We start from the raw sequence: 18,198 nt of genomic DNA on the forward strand, positions 1-18,198 counted from the left end.
GTCAAAAATGGTAAAATACTGATAATTCAAGGATACAAGATATCATAACTCTGTAAGATCTTCGAATTTCATATCTAAAATAATTTTGAACTATGTATTTCTACATTTTGAGGGTTGATCCCTACAAATCAAAACTTCTGTGAGCATAAATAAAGCATATAAAGTAATCCTACCTATTCAGGAGGCTCAGATCTGGAGGATCGTGGTTTGGGGCCAGCCTGGACAGAAGAGTTAGCTAGCTAGATTCTTTCTCTAAAATAATTTGCAGAAAGAAGAACTGGAAGTGTTGGCTCAAGTGGTAGAGCACCAATTTAGCAAGTGCAAAGTCTTGTCCAGGAAAACACATATACACACACAGCATGTAAAGCAAATCTTTTTATTACATAGCTTAGGAATTACTAGAATTTTTTTTCTTTTCCTTCTCATATTCCTCTATTAATCTATGCCTTACCCTGTATGGGAAAAGAAGAAAAAAACTTTAATAAAGAACACAAATACCTTAACTTGCTTTTCCTTCTTTTTGCGCACATCATCCCATTCATTAACAATTCTTCCCCAGAGAATCCAAGAATCTTCTTCAAGGTGGCTGAGGTTGCTGGAGGCTGATGAGCTCGATACAAGAGAGGAGCCACTGTTTCTTCTTGACCCATTTACAGATCTTAAAGACTTACAATCCGTCTCTAACAATCTAAAATATAATTAAAAACTGCTCAAAATAGCATATCACAGTGATATCTGATGAAGCTACTTTTTTTTTTTTTGTCATGAGTCTTGAACTCTGGGCCTAGGAGCTATCCTTCAGTTCTTCAGCTCAAGGCGAGTGATTTACCACTTGATCCACATCACTACTTCCGGTTTTCTGGTGGTCAACTGGAGATAAGAATCTCACGACTTTCCTGCCTGGGCTGGCTTTGAACCATGATCCTCAGATCTCAGCTTCCAGAGTAGTTAGGATTACAGGCATGAGCCACCACTGCCCAGCAGAAGCTTCTGTCTTCAGATAGCTTTTATATGACATCTAATTTCAAAATTAGAAGTTTTGAAATTTGGAAAAATACAGTTTCAAAATATGAAGTAACAAATTATATTAAATACTTCTATTAGCTCCACCATAATTTGTCTTGGTCTCTATTAAAAATTCGTATTAGGGTCAGGCACCGGTGGCTCACGCCTGTAATCCTAGCTACTGAGGAAGCTGAGATCTGAGGATCATGGTTCAAAGCCAGCCCGGGCAAGAAACTCTGTGAGACTCTTATCTCCAATAAAGAACTAGAAAACCAGAAGTGACGCTGTGGCTCAAGCAGTAGAGCACTTGCTTTGAGCTGAAGAGTGCAAGGACAGTGCCCAGGCCCAGAGTTCAAGACCCACGACCAAGAGAAAAAAAAATTGTATTAGGCAGTTGGCCGCAGTAGTACATGCCCATAGTCTCAGCTACCGAGGAGCTTGAGGCAGACGATCACTTGAGCCCACAAGTTTGAGACAAGTCTCAGCAACTCAGTGAGAGCCCATCTCAAAACAACCACAGGAACGAAATTCTATTAGCAATTTAAGTAAGAGGAAATCTGGTGGGAAAAAGAAAAGTGTTAGGAAAGCTTCAGGGAAAAAGAAGGGAAGTTTGGGAAGAAGGGATGGAGGGGCAGGCGGACGGATGCACAAACAGACAGACAGAAAAGATAAGCCATATATATATATATAGCTGACAAATTCATATAGCTGACAAAAGACTGGTCCAAAATATAAGAACTCTTAAAATTAGCCAGTCAGGCCATTGGATCACGCCTCGAATCCTAGCTACTCAAGAGGCTGAGATCTGAGGGTTTCAGTTCAAAGCCAGCCCGGGTAGGAAAGTCCATAAGATTCATATCCGCAATTAACTACCAGAAAACTGGAAGAGTTGCTATGGTTCAAAGTGGTAGAGTGTGGTGTGGGGAATGTGGCTTAGTGGTAGAGTGCTTGTGTAGCATGCATGAAGCCCTGAGTTTGATTCCTCAGTATCACATAAACAGAAAAGGTTGGAAGTGGTGCTGTGGCTCAAGAGGTAGAGTGCTAGCCTTGAGCTTCTTTTTTTTTTTTTTGGGGGGGGGGGTCCATTCATGGGGCCTGAATTCTGGGCTTGGGCGCTGTCCCTCAGCTGTTCAGCTCAAGGCTAGTACTCTACCACTTCAGCCACAGCACCACTTCTGGCTTTTTTCTTTTTGCTTATGGGGTGCTGAGGAATCGAACCCAGGGCCTCAGGCATGCAAGGCAAGCACTCTACCACTGAGCCACCTTCCCAGTCCATAGCCTTGAGCTTCTTAAGCTTAGGGACAGTGCCTAGGCCTTGGCACTAGGCCTTGGCTCCAGGACTGGCAAAAAAAAAAAAAAAAAGGTGGTAGAGCACTAGCTTTGAGCAAAAAAGCTCAGGGACAGTACCCAGGCCCTGAGTTCAAGCTTCCTGACTGACCAAAAAGAGCTCCTAAAATTAATAATTTAGGAAGTGAATGCTATACTTAAAAAAATAAGACTTAGCCGGGTGCCGGTGGCTCACGCCTATATCCTAGATACTCAGGAGACTGAGATCTGAGGATAGCATTCAAAGCCAGCGCAGGCAGGAAAGTCTGTGAGACTCTTATCTCCAATAAACCACTAGAAAACCAGAAGTGGTGCTATGGCTCAAGCGGCAGAGCACTCGCCTTGAGCTGAAGAGCTCAGGGATAGCTCTCAGGCCCAGAGTTCAAGGCCCACGACCAACCCTCCCCCCACCCACAAAAAAAAACTTAAATTTGATGCTTTCCAAAACAAGATGATCAAAGGACCAATAAGCACCTGAAAAGTGTTCAGCATCTTTAGACATCAAGGAAATACAAGCAGTAAGTACACATTAATAATGGCATCAGGGAAATACAAGTTACATAACAATATATATGCACTAATAAAGTTACAATTTGAAAAAATGACCAGACCAAATGTTAGTCAGCTCACATAACTCACATAAATAAATATCAGAAATATGAAAATGGTATAGCCATTTTGAAGAACTGTTTGGCACTTCCTTGTAAGGTTAAAATGAAAACCCATGTCCAAAAAGGATTTATAGCTGAAAGTCTACAGACTTATTACTATGGGAGAGTTAGAACATTTTGCAGACGAAATAACTGAAATGAAATAAAGTTTCTTCTAGTAAAGTATCATCATGCAACATGACAGTTTGGACAAAGATGTACCCCATACATGATGTGACCCTGTCTAGTTATAATGAATCTAAAAAATTCCTATTGCCTAGTGATGGCTACATGGTGATCTTGTGACAATGGAACAAAATGTGTTACTCACATCTGTAGTGATGCTAGTGGTGAAGAAACCTACTTTACTGCTGGTTATAAAGAAAAATATCAAATCATTTTGTACAGTATATAATATTAACCAATGACAAAAGGTTGGTGGTTTATGTATTTACTATACTATATCTTTTGTTGTTAAAGTATACTCCTACTTACTTAAAAAAAAATGTAATTATTTGGTGTGAAACAGCTTCCAGATAGTCTTTGGGAAATACTTCAGAACTCGGTATTATTATTAAAAGAAATGAAAGCTCCAAATGTATTCTTGCCCCTGAAGACAACCAGGGGGACAATATGTGGAAGCAGAAGACAGATGCTGGCAATACTAATCCTGGGTAGGCTAGGCTAATGTGTACTGAGTTTGTTTTGTTTTGTTTTGTTATCAGTTGTGGGGCTTGAACTCTGGGCCTGGGTGCTGGTCCTGAACTCTTCAGCTCAAAGCTAGCACTCTACCACTCGGAGGCACAGCACCACTCCAGATAAGAGTCTCAGATTTTCCTGCCTGGGCTGGCTTTGAACCCACATTCCTAAGATCTCAGCCTCCTGAGAAGCTAGGATTACAGGCATAAGCCACTGGTGCCCGGCTACAATTTTAATCTTAAAAGCTTTAAAAATCAAGTTTTAATTTAAATAAAATGAAGCTTATGCAACAAGGAGAAAAAGACAGAAAACAGGGCTGGGAATGTGGCTTAGTGGTAGAATGCTCGCCTAGCATGCCTGAAGCCCTGAGTTCTATTCCTCAGTACCACATAAACAGAAAAGGCCAGAGGTGGTGCTGTGGCTCAAGTGGTAGAGTGACAGCCTTGAGCAAAAAAAGCTCAAAAACAATGCTCAGGCCCTGAGTTCAAGCCCCAGGACTGAGGAAAGAAGGAAAGAAAGAAGGAAGGAAGGGAGAAAGGGAGGGAGGGAGGGAGGGAGGGAAAGAAAGTATGTTTATATAAGCTCTTCAGTGTGTTTGTGTTTCAAGCCAGGTGTTATTACAAGAATCAGAATCAAAGACTAAAAATTAAAAATTCATTGAAGAAAAATGTTTTCTGCGCATCAAGGGCAGCACAAGTATACAGTGTCTATAGTCTACTGCAGTGCAGTGTCCTAGGTCTGTTTTTCATTTATCACTAACTCACTCAGAGCAACTGCTAGTCCATTCACGGAATGTACTCAATATAATTAGATCATTCTTTAGTCTTTTACCATATTTTCACTGTATCTTGCTAGGTTTAGATACACAAAAACCATTGTGTTATAAATGCCTAGAGCAGTCAGCACAGCATCATGCTACACAGGTTATAGCATAGAAGCCACAGGCTATACCATCTAGGTTTGTGTAAGTATACTCTACAATGTTTATACCAACAATGAAACCTTCAACCATGTCTTAGAATCCATATTACCATTAGTAAAGGATGCTATAAATAGTCATGGCATGCAGGAAAAGCACCTGTATATTCCTTAAGAACATGTAGACTTAAACTGAGCTCACGCCCGTAATCTAAGCTATTTAGGAGGTTGAAATCTCAGGATTGTGGTTTGCTAGCAAAGAAGTCCATGAGACTCAAATCTCCAATTGACCACCAAAAAGCCAGAAGCAGAGCTGTGGCTCAATTAGTAGAGCCTAGCCTTAAGCACAAAAGCTCTGGGAAGGGCTGGGAAGGTGGCTCAGTGGTAGAGTGCTTGCCTATGATGCATGAGATCCTGAGTTCAATTCCTCAGCACCACATAAGCAGAAAAAGCTGGAAGTGGTGCTATGGCTCAAATGGTAGAGTACTAGCCTTGAGCTGAAGAGCTGAGGGACAGCGCCCAGGCCCAGAGTTCAGGCCCTACGACCAACCAAAAAAACAATAAACAAAGAAAAGTCTGAGATAGTGCCCAACCCTGAGTTCAAGACTCAGTACTAGCATAAATAATAATTATTACAATTATAATTATTAGATGTAGACTTTATAAAATATGTAATTAGAATGAATATTCTCATTTCTTTCTTACTAATAAAAGTGGTCAATAGCCAGGTGCGGGCTCAAACCTGTAATCCTAGCTACTCAGGAGGCTGAGATCTGAGGATCATGGTTCAAAGCCAACCCAGGCAAGAAAGTCTGTGAGACTCTTATCTCCAATAAACTACTAGAAAACCAGAAGTGGCACTGTGGCTCAAATAGTAGAGCACTAGCCTTGAGCTGAAGAACTAAGGGACAGCACCCAGGTCCAGAGTTCAAGCCCCACGAACAACAAAAAAAAAAAAGTGGTCAATAACACAGGCAGGCAGTTAATCAGGTTTCTACCTGATATCAACATGATCAAGATACTCTGACAGTGATAGAATCATATATTGCCTGAAAGTTGGCAATGTCCAAAGTCTTTTTTTTTTTTTTTGTCAGTCGTGGGGCTTGAACTCTGGGCCTGGGCGCTGTCCCTCAGCTCTTCAGCTCAAGGCAAGAGCTCTACCACTTGAGCTACAGCGCCACTTCGGGTTTTCTGGTGGTTTATTGGAGATAGGAGTCTCACGGTCTCTCCTGCCCGGGCTGGTTTTGAACCGCGATCCTCAGATCTCAGCCTCCTGAGTAGCTAGGATTACAGGCGTGAGCCACCAGCGCCCGGCAAAAGAGTGCAATTCTTTTTTTTTTTTTTTTTTGGGTCCGGTCATGGGGCCTGAACTCTGGACCTGGGCGCTGTCCCTCAGCTCTTCAGCTCAAGGCTAGTGCTCTACCACTTGAGCCACAGTGCCACTTCCGGCTTTTTTCTTTTTTGCTTATGTGGTGCTGAGGAATTGAACCCAGGGCCTCAGGCATGCAAGGCAAGCACTCTACCACTGAGCCACCTTCCCAGCCCTGTCCAAAGTCTTGAGCTGGCATTAATGTTACTCCTCAGTCTGTGAGCAATTGAGAAGTCCCTCCAAAACTTACTTTTCTCCTCCCAGATCACATGAGTTCACTTTTACATGGATCTATCACAAAAATGTCTACCACACTTCCCACCTCACCATAATTTCCTTCTGACTAACAAAAGAAAAAATAAATCAGATTAAATTAAAATATTGGCCTAATAATAACATTGTACATTGTGATCTAATGAATTCCCCATTTTTTTTTTAACTCAGAGTTTTACATTTGCTAGATAGGCACTCTACTGCTGGAATCACACTCCAGCTCTTTCTGTGGTCTTTTGTTGTTGTTGTTGTTGTTGTTGTTGTTGTTGTTGTTGTCATCGTCGGTAGTAGGCTTGAACTCTGGGTCTGGGCGCTGTCCTTCGGCTCAAGGCTAGACTCTACCACTTGAACCAAGCGCCATTTCCAGCTTTTTCTGCTTATGTAGTGCTGAGGAACAGAACCCAGGGTCTCACGAATGCAAGGCAAGCACTCTACCACTGAGCCACCTGTGGTCTTATCTGAATTACAACACAATAAGTCCTAGGCCCAGATTTGTTCATCCCCCAGAACACTGCCACATTAAGACATCATAGGTCAGATTTCTCATAAATGGAACATCTAACACCTAGTCAATCTCTCTGTCTGTCTGTCTCTGTCTCTGTCTCTCTCTCTACATATATATTTTATTTATTTTTATTTTTTTTTTTTTGCCAGTCCTGAGCTTGAACTCAATGCCTGGACACTGTCCCTGAGCTTCTTTTGCTCAAGGCTAGTACTGTTATCACTTGAGCCTCAGTGCCACTTCCAGCTTTTTCTGTGTATGTGGTACTGAGGAATTGAACCCAGGGATTCATGCATGCTAGGCAAACATTCTACCAGTAAGCCACTTCTCAGCCCACACCTAATCTCTTAACAAAACTACTGTCTCTATTAAAGTAGCTCCATAGCTGGGTGCCAGTGGCTCATGCCTGTAATCCTAGCTACTCAGGAGGCTGAGATCTGAGGATAATGGTTGGAGGACGGCCCAAACAGGAAAGTCTATGAGATTCTTAAGTCCAATTGACCACCACAAAGTCTGAAGTGGAGCTGTGGCTCAAGTGGTAGAGTACTAACCAACAACAACAAAAAAATTTTTTGGGATATTTATAGTATGAAGTACTTGGGGGACATTCTCTTTTTTGTTGTTTTTTGTCAGTCCTGAGGCCTGAACTCTGGGTCTGGGCGCTGTTCCTCAGCTCTTCAACTCAAGGCTAGTGCTCTAACACTTGAGCCACAGCGCCACTTCTGGCTTTTTCTGCTTATGTGGTGCTGAGGAATCGAACCCAGGGCCTCATGCAAGGCAAGCACTCTACCACTGAGCCACCTTCCCAGCCCTTGGGGGACATTCTTGTAGACACGAGGTGTAGCAGTTGAAAACAAGTCTAAAGTTCAGAAGAAAGTGGAAACTACAAACAGAAGTTTGGCAATTATTTATGAAGAGTTGAAATGAAACCTTTTTTAAATATCCTGTTTTATTCAGCACATTATTTTCCTATATATACCTGAGTAAAATACAATAGCAACTAATCAACATGCCAGTTGACAATTTTTAAATTATTTAGATAATATATAATAATCTAAAGAAAAATACTATATGAGAAAAATACTATATGGAAAGCTAAATACACTTCACTTCAAGGCAGCCTTATTACAGAGGGAGCAACTTTTCAAATGTAAGGTTCCATTATCTCATAACTTTACACCAAAGAAACAAAATATAAGAATTCTTGGAAAAGAAAATAACTTGTTAGCTAAACAATTGGCAAATGAATAAAATCAGACCTGTTTTAGTTCACTTGGGTTTCCATCACAAAATGTTCTAGACTGGATAATTTAATACAGATATTTATGGTTCACCTTCTACATGTCCTGAGATGACACAGAGCAGAAGGGCTTCCTAAAGACTCTTTTATAAAAGCATTAATCCCATTCCTGAGGGTAGAGCTTCCCTAAGGCCCTATCTCTTAATAATGTCATGCTTGGGCATGTTTCAACACATGAATTTTGGAAGGACACATCATTCAGACCATTGCAAGTTTACATTAACTTAGAGAGGTGTCACACTCATCAATTTTTGTATCAGAACAATGGAAATAATGAAGGGAGAACTAAGAGAAAACACAACTGGCATAGAAAAGATCCAAACAACACAAAAAAAATATCTCTCCAAAACAGGATCTCCCTAGTTCTGAAAAAGATTGATTTTCCTTTAAAATGACAGCTCAGGGGCTGGGAACGTGGCTTAATGGTAGAGTGCTTGTGTAGCATGCATGAATCCCTGGGTTCGATTCCTCAGTACCACATACACAGAAAAAGCTGGAAATGACTCTGAGGCTCAAGTGATAGAGTACTACCCTTGAGCAAAAGAAGCTCAGCGACAGTGCCCAGGCATTGAGTTTAAGCCCCAGGATAAACTTAAATGACAGCTCAAAAGTGAACACAATCCAAAATTCTAATCAGAAACTGTATAGACAACGGATAGAAAATTGAAAACAATCCTCAAATGCAAAAAGGCCTGAGTTTAAATAAAGACATAAAAACTTTTATGATTAAAATTAAAATTAAAGCTTTTAACATAGACATGAAAATAATCTATTTTGCTTATAAACTTTGTGCTTCCTTAACTTATGTTGCTGAATATTTTATGGAGCCCAACTTTAGGAAAACTGAGGTAATATTCATTGCACATTAGATCACCTAGGTCATCCTATCCAAAAGAAATGTAATGAAAGTCACATATGTAAGCTGAAATCACAGTAAAGTAAAAACCTATGACATGCCAGCGCCAGTGGCTCACGGCTGTAATCCTAGCTACTCAGGAGGCTGAGATCTGAGGATTGCGGTTCAAAGACAGCCCGGGCAGGAAAAGTCTGAGAATACTCTCATCTCCAATAAAACATCAGAAAACCAGAAGCGGCACTGTGGCTCAAATGGTCAAGCACTAGCCTTGAGCTGAAGAGCTGAGGGACAGTGCCCAGGCCCAGAGTTCAAGCCCTGTGACCAAAAGAAAAAAAAAAGACATTTTGGTAATTTATATTATCAACTATAGTCAAAATATTATTTCTATATTAAATTTAAAAAATAATGTAATACTCCTTTTTTTCAAATAAAATCTTCAAAATCTGGCATATGTTTTACTCTTTCAGCAGAGTTAAGTCAGACCAGTTACATTTCACCTTCCCAAGTGCCATATATATCGCTTGTGGCACAGATCTGGATTGACAGCAAAGATCTAGATGTTAAAAGATAGACAGGTATTTAAGACCTTAAAGATGCCTAATTATTGCACTAGAAAAATAAATTTAAAATTATAACTTATATAGCGCAAAAGAGTATTTTTCATTCCTTCATCCCCCAATGTATGCTAAAAATGAAAATTCATTATAAGTAACAGAAAAGTAAAGGGTAACAAACATCTTTGAATGCCAAACTTTTACACAAGACAAATAATGGTCAATTCAAAATTTAGTGGGCAATAGCACCCTTCTGAATTACAATCCATTGCTCTTATACTTGAAACTTACCTCCTTAAATTCATCTCTGCCAATGCCTTTGTATTTATAAAATGAAGAAGAAAAACACATTTACACACAGGGGGAAAAATCTGCCCTATTTCAACATTAAATCTATCACTTATTAACTTTCTTCAAATAGATCTTTGACACTGTATTGAATCATTTCTTCACATCTTTCTGGGGTTGCCACATAAACTTACTTTTTTTTTTTTTTTTTTTTGTCGGTCGTGGGGCTTGAACTCTGGGCCTGGGCACTGTCCCTCAGCTCTTCAGCTCAAGGCGAGCGCTCTACCACTTGAGCTACAGCGCCACTTCCGGTTTTCTGGTGGTTTATTGGAGATAGGAGTCTCACGGTCTTTCTTGCCCGGGCTGGCTTTGAACCGCGATCCTCAGATCTCAGCCTCCTGAGTAGCTAGGATTACAGGCGTGAGCCACCAGCGCCCGGCATAAACTTATTTTTTTTTTTAATAGCCTCAAAAAAAACTATGAAAGGGCTGGGAAGATGGCTCAGTGGTAGAGCGCTTGCCTTGCATGCATGAGGCCCTGGGTTCGATTCCCCAGCACCACATAAGCAAAGAGAAAAAAAAAAGCCGGAAGTGGCACTGTGGCTCAAGTGGTAGAGCGCTAGCCTTGAGCTGAAGAGCTGAGGGACAGTGCCCAGGCTCAGAGTTCAGGCCCCATGACAGGACCCAAAAACAACAACAACAACAACAAATAAAAATAAAATAAAATAAAAAAAGCTGGGCGCTGGTGGCTCACGCCTGTAATCCTAGAACTCAGGAGGCTGAGATCTGAGGATCACAGTTCAAAGCCAGCCTGGGCAGGAGAGACAGTGAGACTCCTATCTCCAATAAACCACCAGAAAACCGGAAGTGGCGCTGTAGCTCAAGTGGTAGAGCACTCGCCTTGAGCTGAATAGCTGAGGGACAGCACCCAGGCCCAGAGTTCAAGCCTGACAACTGACCAAAAAAAAAAAAAAAAGAAAAGAAAAGCATTTCTACAAAGAATCTGATATTTTCATGTTTAATTTTTTTTGGTTGGTCTGGACCTGGGCGCTCTCTCTCAGCTCTTCAGCTCAAGGCCAGCACTCTACCACTTGAGCCACAGCACCACCTCTGGTTTACTGGTGATTAATTGGAGATAAAGAGACTCATGGACTTTTCTACCTGGGCTGGCTTTGATCACAATCCTCAGATCTCAGCCTCCTGAGTAGCTAGGATTACAGGAGTGAGCCACCAACACCCAGCTCATGTTTCAATTCTAATTTCCTAAACATTGCCATTTTTTAATCTCCTGAATCAAAAAAGGTAAATAACATAATCATAGCACCATCTACATATGGGAAAGATTAAATCCTAACTAAAAGCATCTAATGTTATGTTACAAGAAGTAATTGTGGCAAATAAGTTTACTTTCCATTTGTTACTTACACCTCCTTTATTATAAACCACAATTTTCTCCCAGATCTAATACTGACAAGGTGGTAGAAAAGGAAGAAAGCTTGATGATGGTGTATAGTATTTTTATTTTGTTTTATTTAAATTAGTCCTTTCACTGTGATTGCTCTCAACATAAAAGATGTTGCTCTATTCACCTTTCTCTGTAGGAATCTTTCCTGTGGATCTGGATTTGTAATGGTTTCTTTAATTAAATATACAAAATAACATACAAATAGGTGATTCAAAATTTGAACACAATACAAGTTCAACTTTTGTAATACTTCTACATAAGAACATAGATTTCTGTAAAATCTCTTTGGTTTTGAGCCTGGAATTGAACTTACAGCCTCATGTACAAATTAATATGCACATAACCACAGAGGTAAAAATTCAACCTCAAATTCTTTTTCCTAAATATCTTTAAACAACTGTAGTTATTTTTCCGTAGTTCACATCTCACATTCATGAATAAGCTGTGATTGCTTGGGAATATGTTTATCTATATTCACATATCACCAGCAACTACTTAACATATTCCTATGTATATTTAGCTGTATCGTCATTACTGATTACCAGCATAAAAACAAACTCAACACTGATCTTGGTACCTCTTTTTTTTTTATTGGCTGGTCCTAGGGCTTGGACTCAGAGCCTCAGCACTGTTCCTTAACTTTTGTGCTCAAGGCTAACACTCTTCCACTTAAGCCAAAGCACCACTTTCAGCTTTTTCTAAATAGTTTATTGGAGATAAGAATCTCAAGGACTTTCTTGCCCAAGCAGGCTTCAAACCACAATCCTGGGCTCTCAGCCTCCTGAGTAGTTAGGATAACAGGCATGAGCCACCAGTACCTTGCTTGATTTTGGTACTTTTAGTACTAAAAGTCTGGTCTTATAACTATTTCATCCATGTAAAAACCAATTCAAAATTACAAATCCTTTATACTTTTTAACACTACTGACAGCTGCTTTACTTTGCCTGCCCCAGCTTTGTATTCCACTATTTTTTCCCACCTCATACTTTTTTTTGTTCTATTTAGTAAGTCCTATCATCTTTTTTCTCTGAGGACCTATCTGGCTATGAAGGTCTTCACACAACTCCACTCTTCCAATTTCATCATATACAAGATAATGGCATATAAATTAATTGAAAATAAAAATACAATAGAATGCAAAAAGATAACTAAGATAACAAATGATAATGATTTTTTTTCTTATCCCATCCCTGTAAGATTAAACTTCATGCCTTACTCATAGAAGATTGGTAAAATGGGAAGGAGAAATGGAGGAGAACACGATTTGTAAAACTGAAACTTCTTTGCTTGGCTACTTAATAATCCACTCCCTTAGCAGGAGCTTTAAGGTATTTAAGTTACATGTCTTTTTTATCTCCTTTTTTCTTTTTCTTTTTTTTTGGTCGGTCATAGGGTCTGGGTGCTGTCCCTGAGCTTTTTTGCACTCTACCACTTTAAGCCAAAGCCTCACTTCTAGCTTTTTGGGTAGTTTAGTGGAGATAAGAGTCTGCCCAGGCAGGCTTTGAATTGCAATCCTCAGATCTCAGTCTCCTGAGTAGCTAGAATTACATGCATGAGCCACTAGTGCCAGGTACTTTTACATCTATCTTAATTCCAGTTTACTCTGGACAGGGGTAAGGCTCTGGTCCTAAAATGAAATTTGAAGCAAAAATGTACCCAACCTATAGTTTTAGATTAATGTCAATGTGAGCAAGAAATAAAACTCCATTGATATTTTTCCCAAAGAAATTCATCTAAATATCCCTATTAAAATGCAAAACTGAGCCAGATGCCTATAATCCCAGCACTTACAAGACAGAGGCAAGAAGACTGGGAGATCAAAGCCAGTCTGAGCTACATAGTGAGACCTGTTTTATAAGTACAGGGGCTAAGGGTGTAGATTAGCAATAGAGGGCTTACCCCCAGCATGGGCAAAATCCCAAGTTTGATCCTCAGGTACTACAAAAATAGACAAAGACTGTCAGATTGTATTTTTTATTTTTTTTTAATTGTAAAAATACCGTACAGAGGGGTTACAATTACATGGGCAAGGTAACAGAGTGTATTTTTTTTTTTAAGCAAAACCTAAGGCCAGGTGCCTGCTGGTGGTTCATGCCTATAATCCTAGCTATTCAGGAGGCTGTACTCTACGGTTTGCAGTTCGTGTTTTGTTGGGTTTTTTTGTTTTTTGTTTTTTCTGCCAGTCTTGGGGCTTGAACTCAGGGCCTGGGCACTGTCCCTGAGCTTCTTTTGCTCAAGGCTAGCACTCTACCACTTTAGCCACAGTGCCACTTCCAGCTTTTTCTGGCAAGCACTCTACCACTAAGCCACATTCCCAGCTGAGGATTGCAGTTCAAAGTCAGCCTGTGCAGGGAAGCTTGTGAGACTGATCTCCAATTAACTACTCCCTCAAAACAAAACAAAACAAAACAAAAAAAAAATCCAGAGAACTGTGGCTCAAGTGGTAGAGTGTCAGTCTTAAACAAAAAAATCTAAAGTACAGGGGCTGGGAAGGTGGCTCAGTGGTAGAGCGCTTGCCTTGCATGCCAAAGGCCCTGGGTTCAATTCCTCAGCACCACATAAGCAGAAAAAAAAAGCCGGAAGTGGCGCTGGGGCTCAAGTGGTAGAGTGCTAGCCTTGAGCTGAAGAGCTGAGGGACAGCGCCCAGACCCAGAGTTCAGGCCCACGACTGGACCCAAAAAATAAAATAAAAAAATAAAGTACAATGCCCAGACCTCAAGGTCTAGTCCCAGTACACACACACACACACACACACACACACACACACACACACACACACACACACACACACACACACACACACACACACACACACACACACACACACACACACACACACACACACACACACACACACACACACACACACACACACACACACACACACACACACACACAATTTCAGTCAAGCATGAAGAAACCTGAAGGATACAGGTTTAAACCAGACCAGACAAAAAGTGGGATCCATCTCAACTGATAAAGCTGGGCATAGTGGTGTATAACTGTCATCAGTTACGTGGAGAACATAAGGAAGATCACCAACCAGGTTTACCGAGGCATGAATACAAGACTCTATCCCCAAAATAACTGAAGCAAACAGGATTGGGAGCATAGCTCAAGTAATAGAGTATATACTTTGCAAGTATAAGACCCTGAGTTCAAATCCCGGTACGGCCAAAAAAAAATCTCTAAAGCTATCTGACGTGGAAGAAAATTTTAATCTAAGACCAAACTTTTCTCTCAAAAAGGTTTAAATGCAGGGAGCCAGGAGCTCAGGCCTGTAATCCTAGCTACTCAGGAGGCTGAGATCTGAGGATCATGATTTGAAGCCAGCCCAGGCAGAAAAGGCCATGAGACTCTTATCTCTAATAACCTACTCAGAAAAAGCTCGAAGTGGAGCTGTGGTTCAAGTGGTGGAGCACTAGCCTTGGGCACAGAGGCTCAAGGGACAATGCCCAAGCCCTGAGTTCAAGGCCCAGGACTGGCAAAAAAAATACTTAAATATATCTGCTAAGCAATTTTAATAAGCAAGAAGCAAAACTAAAAATAAACATTCTTAGCCAGGCACCAGTGGCTCACACCTGTAATCCTAGCTATTCAGGATACTGAGATCTGAGGATCATCATTCAAAGCCAGGCCATGCATGAGTCTCTTATCTCCAATTAGCACCAAAAAACTGGAAATAGCACTGTGGCTCAAAGTGGTAGAATGTTAGCCTTGAACAAAAAGAGCTCAGGGACGGTGCTAGGGCCCAGAGTTCAAGCCCTATGACCAACAAAGAAATAAACAAAAATTCTTAATAAAAGTATATAAAATCTAGACTATACTTTGGCTTGTATGATAACTGGGGAAAGGATGTCAGTCTCACTCACCTATTTTGTTCCTCCAGTTTAGCCAGGAGTTCTAAGTCGTCTGGACTCAACTGAGATGGGGAAGCTGGTGAAACAGCTGGTGTGGATGGTGTGGTAGATGAGGATGTAGTGTGTAATGAAGCAGATGGACTTGCCACCTGACTGGCCATCTGACTGACTGTATGCGATACTGTGTTCTTTACCCATGAGAGAGTAGAACTCAACTTCTCTGCAACCTTGTCTGTCGCCACCTAAGGATAAGAATAAAGATGGTACATATATTAATTCTGCGGTATTCATTATCAAAAACTCAATCATCCAGCCAGATGCGGGTGGCTCATGCCTGTAATCCTAGCTACTCAGGAGGTTGAGATCTGGGGATCATGGTTCAAAGCCAGCCCAAGCAGGAAGTCCTTGAGTTGGTTTTTTTTTTTTTTTTTTTGGGTCCAGTCCTGGGGCCTGAACTGTGGGCCTGGGCACTGTCCCTCAGCTCTTCAGCTCAAGGCTAGCGCTCTACCACTTGAGCCACAGCACCACTTCTGGCTTTTTTCTTTTTGCTTATGTGGTGCTGAGGAATCAAACCCAGGGCCTCAGGCATGCAAGGCAAGCGCTCTACCACTGAGCCACCTTCCCAGCCCACTCCTTGAGATTCTTATCTCCAATTAACCACCAAAAAGCCAGAAGTGGCGCTGTGGCAAGTGGCAGAGCACTCTCCTTGAGTTGAAGAGCTGAGGGATAGCACCTAGGCCCAGTTCAAGACCCATGACTGACAAAAAACAAAAACAAAAAAACCCTCAATAATCCTGTTAGGTTTTACATAATAATTATTTTGGGGGCGGGTCCAGTTGTGGGGCCTGAACTCTGGGCCTGGGTGCTGTCCCTCAGCTCTTCAGTTCAAGGCTAGCGCTCTACCACTTGAGCCACAGCATCACTTCCGGATTTTTTCTTTTTGCTTATGTGGTGCTGAGGAACTGAACCCAGGGCTTCATGCATGCAAGGCAAGCGCTCTACCACTGAATCACTTTCCCAGTCCCTTACTTAATAATTATTATCAGCATGTTTTGTTTGAGATGACAAAGATAAAACTGCTTTAGCATTATCCGAACATACAGGTTTTAGAAACCATTTGTTTCAAATTAGTATATTCATAGCATAAACAACCCAGGATACTTTCCAAACCACAAATTGAAACCCATCAGGAAATTTAAAAAAAAAAAAAAAAAACCCACCCTCATAGGTTAACACTTCTATTTTTTTTTTTTTTTTTGATCGGCCGTGGGGCTTGAACTCTGGGCCTGGGCAATGTCCCTCAGCTCTTCAGCTCAAGGGGAGCGCTCTACAACTTGAGCTACAGCGCCACTTCCGGTTTTCTAGTGGTTTATTGGAGATAGGAGTCTCACGGTCTCTCCTGCCCGGGCTGGCTTTGAACCGCGATCCTCAGATCTCAGCCTCCTGATTAGCTAGGATTACAGGTGTGAGCCACCAGCACCCGGCATGTTAACACTTCTAAAAATGAAGAGAAGAAATACTGTCTTATGAAATTTTTGTTGAAAATATCTCGTGTGTGTGTGTGAGTGTGTGTGTGTGTGTGTGTGTGCGCGCGCACGCGCCCACGCACGCAGGTGTGCATGAAAGGGCAGAGTGAGTCTGGGTGTAAAAGTATATCCTTTATTGGAGTTTAATCGGAAGACCAAGGAATTAAAACATATCCAATAGATGATCACGATATGATCAAGTCAACAAGGGTGTTCCTGGTATAAATATGATGTAATGAGATCCTTAACAATCTATGCAGCACAAAGATACAAAGCAGTATTTAAGACATTTATTTGGAGGGGCTGGGAAGGTGCCTTAGTGGTAGAGAGCTTGCCTTTCATGCATGAGGCCCTGGGTTCAATTCCTCAGCACCACATAAGCAAAAAGAAAAAAAACAGAAGTGGCGCTGTGGCTCTAAAGGTAGAGCACTAGCCTTGAGCTGAAGAGCTGAAGGACAGCGTCCAGGCCCAGAGTTCAGGCCCCACGACTGGACCCAAAAAAAAAAAAAAAATTTATTTGGATAAATAACCCAAAAATGGTTTTTGGCTTACTACTCAAATCATTTTTCATATAAGATAATATACTAATACAGGAAGAAAACATTAAAAATCAAGGGCTGGGAAGGTGGCTCAGTAGTAGAGCGCTTGCCTTGCATGCCTGAGGCCCTGGGTTCGATTCCTCAGCACCACATAAGCAAAAAGAAAAAAGCTGCAAGTGGCGCTATGGCTCAAGTGGTAGAGCGCTAGCCTTGAGCTGAAGAGCTGAGGGACAGCGCCCAGGCCCAGAGTTCAGGCCCACGACCAGACCAAAAAAAAAACATTAAAAATCAAGAATTCACACCAGAAGTACCACACCTATTAAGTGTAATGAAAACTACCATCACATTACCTCCTTAGACATGTTGGCTGTCACAAATCCCCTGGAGAACTTCATGCACACAAGAAGCTTCCAAAATATTTTTATTTTTGACACAATGTGTCCCTACATTGTCAAGACTGATCTCAAACCTCAGCCTTCCAGGTAGCTAGGACTACGGGTATTGCCACCATGCTATGCATGAAATAGAATTCTTTACCTCCTTTGGCTATAATAAATGCCTACTTCATTGCCTTTTTTCCCTATAGTTTTAATTTTTGCCAGTTATATGAAGCCAATGACCAAAAAGAAAAAGTTTTAAAATTTTATCTATTTATCTCTCAGCGTGAAAAAGATCCTCAACCTGGCCCACTACAATATACACAACTGTTTTATCTTGAACCATCCCAATATAATAAAAAATACTTTGGTTGGATCATTACCATGACTGCAACTGTAGTCACAACTATTCTATGGGGTAGACTCTACCTCTTCTACTCTATTCTGCTTACTTTCCCAACAGTTAGTAAATATCTTGCAGAATTCACAAACTTTATAGACCATAATGATGACAATTTGCCTTGTGAAGGTTAAAATGTGTTTGTGACTTTAAGTATCACCTTTCTACAATACTGTGAAATTTATGTAATCACCTAATTTCAATTCAAAAAAAAAAAAGTGAGAGAAGGGATGGGTTAGGAGCAATGGGTGACAATGTTGTCAGACACCTTATAATCATATACTGTTTTGT

At 41.0% G+C, this 18,198-nt stretch overlaps 1 protein-coding gene across 6 annotated transcripts in view; it reads right to left on the bottom strand.

The window, feature by feature from the left end:
* Evi5 (ecotropic viral integration site 5) overlaps nt 1–18,198 on the bottom strand; it is a 144,040-nt gene that overhangs the window by 97,097 nt on the left and 28,745 nt on the right. For 5 of the 6 annotated variants that reach the window (XM_070007662.1, XM_070007660.1, XM_070007663.1 and 2 more), the window contains exons 2-3: nt 15,078–15,307; nt 499–688 (exon numbers count right to left, since the gene is read on the bottom strand). In XM_070007662.1, coding sequence (XP_069863763.1) covers nt 499–688; nt 15,078–15,307 — 420 coding nt within the window. Of the gene's footprint in view, nt 1–498; nt 689–9,743; nt 9,771–15,077; nt 15,308–18,198 lie in introns of those variants that run through there. The other variant, XM_070007665.1, reaches the window with a different exon arrangement.

This window comes from Dipodomys merriami, unplaced genomic scaffold (assembly GCF_024711535.1).
Source record: "Dipodomys merriami isolate MVZ:Mamm:240054 unplaced genomic scaffold, mDipMer1.0.p SCAF_7, whole genome shotgun sequence".
NCBI lineage: Eukaryota > Metazoa > Chordata > Mammalia > Rodentia > Heteromyidae > Dipodomys > Dipodomys merriami.